This window comes from Hemibagrus wyckioides, linkage group LG15 (genome assembly GCF_019097595.1).
Source record: "Hemibagrus wyckioides isolate EC202008001 linkage group LG15, SWU_Hwy_1.0, whole genome shotgun sequence".
NCBI classification, from domain to species: Eukaryota; Metazoa; Chordata; class Actinopteri; order Siluriformes; family Bagridae; genus Hemibagrus; species Hemibagrus wyckioides.
The window spans coordinates 17,331,694-17,342,301 of record NC_080724.1 but is presented as its reverse complement, the minus strand read 5'-3'; the positions used below and the strand labels follow the sequence as shown (position 1 = coordinate 17,342,301).

Sequence of the window (10,608 nt, the reverse complement as noted above, 5' to 3'; positions counted from 1 at the left end):
TTTAACACATAAAGATGCGTGACAAGTACATTTTGAAAAATTAGTAAATATTTTTCAACGTCTGTTTTTTTTTTTTTTTGGTAATATGAAGCATATGGTATTACCTGCCCCTACTGGTAGTAGTAGTAATAATGCTCTCAAATAAAAGCAACTGGCTTCTTTCAGAGGGGGAAAAAAAATTCATTTTTATACCTTTAGGGTTTGTCCATCTAGGGTTCTGTGTAGAACCCTGCCACACTGGGTCTAACCGTGTCGTGTGTTTCAATTAAGCATGGTTAAGCAAGGGGATTGATTTCTATAATCTGGAGTGTGTGTGAATAGGTTGTGTGTTTTGAGTATTTTTTTTTGTGTGTGTATTTGAGTGAGAGAGTGATTGTGTTAGAGAGAGAGACTGTGTGTGTCTATTTGTGAGATAGAGAGAGAGTGATTGTGAGAGAGAGAAGAGAGACTGTGTGTATTGTGAAAGAGAGAGAGAGACTGTGTGTGTGTGTGTTAGGGAGAGAGAGAGAGAGAGAGAGAGACTGACTGTGTGTATTTGTGAGATAGAGAGAGAGATACTTTGTGTGTGTGTTGGAGAGAGAGAGACTCTGTGTTTTTGTGTATTTGTGAGTGAGAGAGAGAGAGACTGTGTGTATTGTGAAAGAGAGAGACTCTGTGTGTGTTAGGGAGAGAGAGAGACTGACTCTGTGTGTGTATTTGTGTGAGAGAGTGTGTGTTAGGGAGAGAGAGATACTTTGTGTGTGTGTGTGTTGGAGAGAGAGAGACTCTGTGTATTTGTGAGAGAGAGTGATTGTGTTTGTGAGTGAGAGGGGAGACTGTGTTAGGGAGAGAGAGAGAGAGAGAGAGAGAGAGATACTTTGTGTGTGTTAGAGAGAGAGAGACAGACACTGTGTGTGTTAGAGAGACAGACACTGTGTGAGAGAGAGAGAGAGACAGACAGACACTGTGTGTGTTAGAGAGAGAGACAGACACTGTGTGAGAGAGAGAGAGAGAGAGAGAGAGAGAGAGACAGACACTGTGTGTGAGAGAGAGAGAGAGAGAGAGAGACAGACAGACACTGTGTGTGTTAGAGAGAGAGACAGACACTGTGTGAGAGAGAGAGAGAGAGAGAGAGAGAGACAGACACTGTGTGTGTTAGAGAGAGAGACAGACACTGTGTGAGAGAGAGAGAGAGAGAGAGAGAGAGAGAGAGAGACAGACACTGTGTGTGTTAGAGAGAGAGACAGACACTGTGTGAGAGAGAGAGAGAGAGAGAGAGAGAGAGACAGACACTGTGTGTGTTAGAGAGAGAGAGAGACAGACAGACAGACACTGTGTGTGTTAGAGAGAGAGAGAGAGAGACAGACACTGTGTGTGTGTGTGAGATAAAGTCTCTCCCCTACAGTGCCGTGTTTGTGTTTATTACGGAAGGCTGCTGCTGTTTTGGACTAAATCACCGGTAAAACTCAAAGGTATCGCTGCTCCGTGAGTTTATTTGGTTGTTTCTCATATTTCATATGCATTGCCAGTGAAATGTAGATAAATGCGTTTGTTTATCGAATAAAGAACTATAATGTCTGACACACTTGCGCTTTATATGTGAAAACAAGTTGCTCAGATCAGGAATGTTGAGAAGCTAACACCTGTCACAGACCTGTGTCCATAAACCACTTTATTGTTTCATCTCTACTAGGCTTAACAGGAATATTCACCAGGTTTAATTTGACCGAATGACCGAAAAGCACAGCTAAAAATAGTTTAAAGCTTTTTCCATGCATTAGCCGGCTAGCCACGGAAGACTAGCTAGCGAAAACAAACCGAGCTAAAAACACGCAGGCAGCTGAATTTGTGTTTATTTCGCATGACATGGTGTTCAGGTCATTAATTACTCAGGTATGGTTAGTGACCTTAATAACTGACATATTAACAAATTTTGTACAAAATGTGGTGGCTAAAAAAATATGCACAGGTATCTAGCTAGCTAACTAGCAGTCATGTAGCGTAGCTGTTGCTACTGTATTCGTACAGGTTTGACTCGTTTTTATTTGTGTTAATAGATATGGAAGTAATAACCTGTTTGTGTGTGAGAGAGAGAGAGAGAGAGAGAGAGAGAGATTAGCTGTAAATTTGTTAAACAAGGCTTTGCTTTTGCTCTGAAGCTAAGGGCTCTTGCAGGGTTTGCTAATTCTCTACAATAGACGTGTAGCTCAAAAACAATACAGAAAAACCTCTTATTAACTCTCTTCAGGGGAAAATCATCTAATGCTCGCTGAGAACACTCCAGATGACGTCACACGACGGCTTATTTGCATATTCATGAAATCGTCGCGATCATTTGCATACCAAAAAAATACCCAGTGTTTTATAGTGTGTATTTATTGAAGAAGTTAGTTCCTGCTACACTATATTGCCAAAAGTTTTGGGACACCGCTACAAATCATCAAATTCCTTCGTTCCAGTGAAAGGAACTCTTAATGCTTCAGCTTCATACCAAGACATTTTGGACAATTTCATGCTCCCAACTTTGTGGGAACAGTTTGGGGATGACCCCTTCCTGTTCCAACATGACTGGACACCAGTGCACAAAGCAAGGACCAAAGACATAGATGAGAGAGTTTGGTGTGAAGGAACTGCACCTCCTGAACCTGATAGAACACCTTTGGGATGAATTAGAGCGGAGACTGCGAGCCAGACCTTATCGTCCAGCATCAGTGCCTGACCTCACAAATGTGCTTCTAGAGGAATGGTCAAAAAATTCCCATAAACACACTCCTAAACGTTGTGGAAAGCCTTCCCAGAAGAGTTGAAGCTGTTATAGCTGCAAAGGGTGGGATAACTTCATATTACATTCATGTGCATGTAAAGGCAGATCTCCCAGTTTTGGCCTGGCTCAGAGTCTCCGCTCTAATTTATCCTAAAGATGTTCTATCGGGTTGAGGTCAGGACTCGCTCATCCATGTCTTTATGGACCTTGCTTTGTGCACTGGTGTGCAGTCATGTTGGAACAGGAAGGGGTCATCCCCAAACTGTTCCCACAAAGTTGGGAGCATGAAATTGTCCAAAATGTCTTGATATGCTGAAGCATTAAGAGTTCCTGAAAAACAACACAATGATTCAATTGAAACAACAATTCAATGATTTGGAGGGGTGTCCCAAAACTTTTGGCAGTATAAAGTAACCTGTTTAAACGTGATATAAATGCTTTTCTTAGCAACCCTTCTTTCCAAAATTTCAAGAGTGTAAGCCTGAAACCATATTTTTAAAACGTTCTTTCCTCCAAAGTTTTCTAATCCAGCGTGCTCTGCGTAACATTTGGTTAGAAGTCCTTCATTTTAATAATTTCTTATACATCATCGTTAGCGTTTTGCCGCTCACACATCAAATGAAAGGATAAGAAATGTTCTAAAGTTATGAATTTGTCATGAGCATGTATTTGTGCTGCTTGCTTTCATATCATTTGATATAATGCCATTTATTTATTTGCTTATTTTTCTTTTTTAGCTTGTTAAAGACCTAAGGCGTCACCCGGCCCGGGTGCAATGTCCTTTCGCTCCACATGAGCTCGACTATGTGGTACATCATGCAGAGTATTCAGAGTAAATACTCCCTTTCGGAAAGGCTTATCCGAACAATCGCTGCCATTCGTTCGTTCCCGCACGATAATGTGGAGGATCTTATCCGCAAGGTAACGTTTTTTATAAAGGTACACGTTAACTACTAGCGCAGTCATGTTTATTTGGAGGTTTCTCATAACTCGTCTTCTGCAGGGAGCCGACGTGAACAGGATGCATGGCACTCTGAAGCCCCTGCACTGCGCCTGCATGGTGGCTGACGCAGACTGTGTGGAGCTTTTACTGGAGAAAGGTGCAGAGGTATGACACTGGAGGCTAATAAAATGCAGCACTTTAGGTCAAGAGTGTGTTTTCTTTCACAGAATTATCAGATTTAGGCAGATTATTGTCAGGTTACTTCATGCATGTATTTTAAACTCTTTTGCATGTGATAGTGTAACTAGATTGAGTGATTGAGGTCAGTTTAGTATATATCGGTTTAATTTAGTAAATCTCAGCATATTAGTTTGTGTCGTCTGTTTAAGGTTTTTTAGTCATGCTTGTATCATGCACACAGGTAAACGCTTTGGACGGCTACAATCGCACAGCGCTACATTACGCGGCAGAGAAGGACGAGGGTTGCGTGGAGCTTCTGTTGGAATATGGAGCTCAGCCCAATGCGCTGGATGGCAACAAGGACACGCCGCTACACTGGGCTGCCTTCAAAGATAACCCCGAGTGTGTCCGTGCTCTGCTGGATAGCGGCGCCCATCCTAACGCGCGTGACTACAACAATGACACGCCGCTCAGCTGGGCCGCCATGAAAGGCAACCTGGATAGTGTGCGTGTGCTGCTGGACTACGGCGCCCAAGTACACGTGACCAACCTGAAGGGCCAGACTCCCATTTCACGGCTGGTGGCACTGCTGGCACGTGGCCTGGGCTCCGAGCAGGAGGAAGAGTGTCTGGAGCTTCTGTGCAGCGCTGCGGGAAGGCTGGAGATGCGTCGGGCCGATGGTTCCATGCCGCACGAGCTTAGTAAACATCCACAGCTTCTGGCACGCCTCACTAGCATGATGGCTCAGCCGGCATTGCTGAAAGATCTGGCCCGCTGCGCTGTACGTAACAGTCTTGGGGTGCAGTACCTCCCCACAGCTGTGAAGCAGCTTCCACTGCCCGAGTCTGTTAAACAGTACGTACTCCTCAGAAACATTGGGTATATACAAGGCAAAGAAAGCGAGAGAGAGGGAGAACAGACTGTCTGCAATGCACTGCAGAGCAATTAGTGATGTACTAAAACAAAGGCACACAAATCTGTATATTAATATACATCCACCAGTCACTTTAATAGGAACACTTGTCCACCCGATCATCATCAGCCAATCACGCGGCAGCAGCACAATGCACAAAATCTTGCAGAGCTTGAGTGATCTCAGTGACTTTGAACATGGCATATCGACGGTTCCAGATAGGTTGGTGTGAGCATTTCAGATACTGCTGATATAATAGGAATTTCATGCACAACAGTCTCTAAAGTATACAAAAAACAAAACAACAACTAGTAAGCAGCATGTCTCTGGTATAAATAGCAAGAATAGAACAGCCAGACTTGTTTGAGATGACAGGAAGGAAACAGCAACTCAAATAACCACTCTTTATGACCACGGTGAGGGGAAAACCTTCTCACAACACGCGTCATGTTAAAACCTGAGGTGAATGGGTGACAGGAGGGGGGAGGATTGCATAATATTTGCATGAATGATCGATACAGGTGTTTCTGTTAAAGTGGCTGATGAGTGGAATAGAGATTTAGTGATACCCACGTTTTTATTCTCCTAATTACTTTCCCATAAATTGAATGATTAGAATCACGACTCTTGTGCACAAATGAACAAGATGGTTTGAAATCCTCAATACTAAAACAAAAAATTCTTTCAATGCAAAGAAGCAAAAAAATGAGGAATATTATAAGTGATAGAAATTGCTAATATATTGTAAAATTCCTCACAAGCATTTTTTTACCACGACACTTGCTTTTGGCCTTTGTATAATTTTAATTTAAATTGAATTATTGTGTGGATGATATTTTAGTTTAGAGATTATTGTGAAATATATTTGTACCTGAGGATTCTACGAGAAGTCAAATGGCATGCGATTAGATCTTTCAATTTAATATATACTATCAGATTAAAAGGAAAAAGTACTACTGTATAATTTACAGGCTACAAATACTGGTGCTACCCTCAAGGCTGTGTTTCTTTTCTTTCTTTCCCTTAAGTGACAGCCCTCTAGAGCATGCAGTGTACTTTTACACCTTAAGGCGTAACAAGGACCACCGTCTCACCCTTTGAGGGTAGCTTGTACTCTGAGGGAACAAATCATGTACCGGATAAGTAGTTGTGAATGCTTCCTGTTTGGGATCTGTTCAGATTTAACAGCGGTAGAACACTAGCACCTTTGCGATATCTTGCGTTTCCAGATCTAATAAGCTCTTCGGTTTCACTTGTCCATCTTTCCCCCCCGAGAGTTTTTTTTTTCCCTTCTCGTGTTTCTGCTGTAATTTATGTTTGTACAGCGATAATCTGAGTAGGAAATTTAGCCAGTGTGATGTTTTATTGTCTGTATTGTGTGCAGCCAACCACTTAACACACTTTTTCCTTGTGAAATACAAGTAAAAATCCATCCTGCATCACATGAAGTAGCAGTTCATTCCTTGTGTGTGTGTTTCATTGCAAATTGCATGGGGTAAAATCGGCATGGGGGTAAGAGCAGCTTGTTGGCCAGAAGGGGGCGATATTTCATGAAACATACGGTACATGTGGTATAGAAAAGAATAGAATAACTTTATTATTCCCTGGAGGGAAATTAAATTGTCGTAGCCGCTCAGCACATTTAAAATACACCAAGGATACAAAAGACAGAGGAAAAAAAGGCATGAGAAAAGCAGAGAGTGCAGTGGGGATGCAATACACGGTGTGAAACCTGTACAGTAAAATATAATAGTACATAAATACTGAGAAAAATGGACATATGTGCAACAAAGCAGGTGAAATTATGCAAAATATCTAATAAACCACTGACAAATAAAACTACTGAAGGACAAGAGGTGTGTCGAATAAAGGTAGGTCAGTCCAGTTTAGTTCTGACCTGCGCAGATGAGATGTAAAGTCTGATAGCACTGGGCAGGAACGATTTCCTATATGGTTCCTTCAAGCAGCGGGATTGAATGAGTCTGTTGCTAAAGCTGCTTTTAAGCTTGTCCAGTGTTTTATGAAGGGGGTGAGAATAATTTTCTCTAACTTCAGTACTCTGCATTTTTAATATAATGTACATACACTATATTGCCAAATGTTTTGGACCATCTGCCTTTACATGAATGTAATATGCAGTTGGCTCGCCCTTTGCAACTTTAATAGCTTTAAGTCTTCTGGGAAGGCTTTCCACAACGTTTAGGAGTGTGTTTATGGAAATTTTTGACCGTTCCCCTAGAAGCGCATTTGTGAGGTCAGGCACTGATGTTGGACGAGAAGGCCTGGCTCATAGTATCTATTCAAATTCATCCCAAAGGTGTTGAGTTCAGGATTCCACACCAAACTCACTCATCCGTGTCTTTATGGACCTTGCTTTGGTCACTGGTGTGCAGTCATGTTGGAACTAGAAGCGGTCATCCCCAAACTGTTCCCACAAAGTTGGGAGCATAAAATTGTCCAAAATGTCTTGGTATGCTGAAGCGTTAAGAGTTCCTTTCACTGGAACTAAGGGGCCGAGCCCAACATCTGAATTCAGTGATTTGGAGGGGTGTCCCAAAACCTTTGGCAATATAGTGTATTATATACATAATTCCATTCCAGTTGTTTCATTTTTTTTTAAGCATTACATATTTCCCAATATGGTGTAAATGGCGACTGTTGTATTTCTCAGATCTTGAATCTAATCATTTTTATAATTGTGAATAACTTCTATCTAAATCTTATCCTGACAAGAGCCAAAACAATAGGCTCTGTTCGGATGACTTTAAAAATTGGCTTTCCTCTATTAACACGTGCTCATACATCTGTACACAAAGTCTAATCCGCCTTACTCCAGACCTTTGTTCAGTATGAAGCAGGTCTTGTTTATTTCCCCATCATTTGTATTGTGCTTAAGCTGCTGACTTTTCTCGACAAAGTACAGGACGTCCTTTTAAAGTGGCCGCAAAAAAGAAATTGCCCAGGAAGGAAACCATGCTACGGTTAAATAAAGACCTTTTCTCTCCATCAACTTCCGCTGTTCTCTACACCTCCATTTTGCTGTGAGAACCTGAACGTATCTCCATATTTGGGAACAAACAGATGCTTCTGTGCTTCAGTGTCAGAAAAATATTACAGCTGGTTTTACAGTCAAGGAGGGAGATGGAGGTTTCTCAGCAAAAGGAATGAGCGTAAAAATAATTCAACAGTGTTCCGAAAATGCGAGGGCTAACGTGTAACAATATAGTATTTATGTCGGTCTTCTTATTTCCCTATCCAAGCTATGCAGAATAGCCCTCACAACCACTTTGTCTTGTTTCACTCTTCAACTCCTGCTTCTGAGAAGGTTTTAATAACAAGACATCCTGAAGTGGTCCACTGCAGCGATGGATGGATGGATAGATGTTTACCATTAGACAAAACAGACGGAGTATCTGCTATACCAGTCCCTATGCATTAACTGTTACTATGGAAACTATAATGTTTTTAAAACAAGTCCTTTAATATAAACCTGTGCTAACGGTCAGAACTGGTGTTGTAGGAAATGAATCAACACCTTGATCAGATTCCTTCCACCCATATACTTCTCCTCGGTCCACTCCATACTAAGGTCCATGAAGGAAGCTGGACAGAATGCTGTAAAACACCTGTAATGCTCTTTCTATGCCTCGCAGATCTGATCTAACATCTAACACAAAGGTGGGTAACAAACCTGAGCTTCTACATGAGCTCTATCTGGCTCCCTTTACTCATTGCAGTGACTTTCTTTAATATCACCAAACCAAAATTACTAGACTGTAGCACATATCAGCTTCCATCCCTTACCCCACCTAGATTAACACCTTTTACATCATTCAGTAGCTTTAACCCCTGACCCAGCCCGTCAACAGCATCTCTACTCGCTCATTTGATCCAACAGATGCATCTATTATTAAAGCACGGCTCTGACATCCATGCTGAACAGGAACAGTTTCATTAGCATCTGGTCTGGTTTCCTTTGAGAATGCCATTGCTTTCCGTAATTACACAGTAATTCATTCATCTACTCCGGCTAATGTTCCTTTACTTTCAACTTTCAGTCTCAAACTTTTGACCACTGGGGTTCAGGAACATATGTATAGTAATGATTTATGTAGTTATGAGTCTCTCCAGCAGCACGGTGGCTTAATGGTTAGCACTGTTGCCTCACAGAAAGAAGGTCCAGGGTTCGAATCGCAGGTTCGAACAGGCAGGGGCTTTTCTGTGTGGAGTTTGCATGTTCTCCCTATGCCTGCGTGGATTTACTCTGGGTATGCCGGTTTCCTCCCACAGTCCAAAAGCATGTACATTAGTTTGATTGGTAATTCTAAATTGCCCATAGGTGTGAGTGTGTGTGGTTGTCTGTCTATATGTGTGGCCGTGATGGGTCGGCGACCTGTCCAGGGTGTACCCCTACCTTTCGCCCCTAATTAGGAATAAGGTGGGTATAGAAATGGATAGAGTCTCTCCAGTTCTCATGTTGGTAAGGAAACTGTCCTTCTTTGCCTCATAGCTGCTTTTGATACTGTCATTTACAGTCTGTATTAGTGCTCTAATTCATTCATTCATCTCCAGTGACCAGTTTATCCATGTCAGTGTCACAGCAGATCCAGAGTCTCTGGTGGAAACACTGGGCTTCAGGTGTGAATACACCCAGGATAGGATGGTAGTATAGCACCGTACACACACTCATTCATGCCAAGAGGCAAATTTGCAGAAACAATCCACTGGATCCAGTTGCAAGCCTGCCTGAACATGGAGAGAACATATGAAACTCCATAAAGACCGCAACCCAAGCTCAGGATTGAAACTTAGAGCTGTTAGGTGATGTTACTCACTGCATCAGAGTTAAGATTAGTGAGAAAAAAAAGATAGCTAATTTGAATTTCTAAAACCAGAAATGCAAAAGCATGTGTGGTGTTACACATGGTCCTAATCATTGAAATCCATGCAACATAATATCTGAACAAAAGCTCCTTTTTTCCCCACAGACATCATTTTATCACCACCAGTGTGTCCCACAGGGTTCTGTCTTAGGCCCATTTCTATTTACCATCTTACACAAACATCCCCGGTTCTTTTATGCATCGCCATGGTATACTATTTTATTTGCATGCACTTGTACAAGTAGATTTTCCTCATTCCTCAACAAAGATGTTTTCTCTCACTGTCTTCATAAACCGGATGGATTGAAAATCCTTGAAGTTTAATGCTAACTCAGAGTGTGTGTACAGTCCAAAGCTGGCGATAGATGACACTAAAATCACACAGTTTAAATAGAGTTCTTATTCACAGCCTCACATGTTCTTTACAGACACATAACTAACACGGGTTTCATTTTCATCTATGAAGTGCTGCCTGCTTTCCTTGAGTTCCTTTCTTTGTTTCCAGGAAGCACCAGTCCATTTATTTATAAACTCTCACCTACATATTTCTTCCAGCCTCCCTGTCAGATCCTTCAAGAAACTACAATATGCACAATACCCAGCAGCCTGGTTCCCAGCTCACAAGGAAATGTAGACGTAATACCACATTGTACATACTGAAATATTTACACTGTCAGTTAAGTTTGTTACACTGCTAGGGAAGACGTTCCTGGAAATCCATTATATTCACCATGACCATGACCAGGATAAGGTGACCACTGTAGATGGATGAATGAAACATATATATTTTTTGCATTAGACTCTGGAGAAGATATGGTATGAGCATGTGATTTCTGGGTGAATTATTTTTCCAGTTGCCATGCATTTGTTCTTGATATTCTTCACACTGGTCATTTCACACTTTTAATTACTCTTTAGGTAGAGGGACATGACGCAGCGTGACGTT

General features: G+C 41.7%; 1 protein-coding gene across 2 annotated transcripts; it reads left to right on the top strand.

The window, feature by feature from the left end:
• The first annotated feature begins 1,281 nt into the window (after window positions 1-1,281).
• On the top strand, window positions 1,282-6,238 carry asb8 (ankyrin repeat and SOCS box containing 8). 2 transcript variants are annotated; one of them, XM_058410805.1, is made up of 4 exons: window positions 1,282-1,464; window positions 3,481-3,664; window positions 3,747-3,851; window positions 4,108-6,238. In XM_058410805.1, exons 2-4 carry the CDS (start codon window positions 3,536-3,538, stop codon window positions 4,813-4,815), a joined length of 942 nt encoding a protein of 313 aa, XP_058266788.1. In that variant the 5' UTR covers window positions 1,282-1,464; window positions 3,481-3,535; the 3' UTR covers window positions 4,816-6,238. The 2 variants fall into 2 exon arrangements, with proteins under 2 accessions (XP_058266788.1, XP_058266787.1); XM_058410804.1 differs by having other exon boundaries at window positions 1,283-1,451.
• The last annotated feature ends 4,370 nt before the right edge of the window (window positions 6,239-10,608 follow it).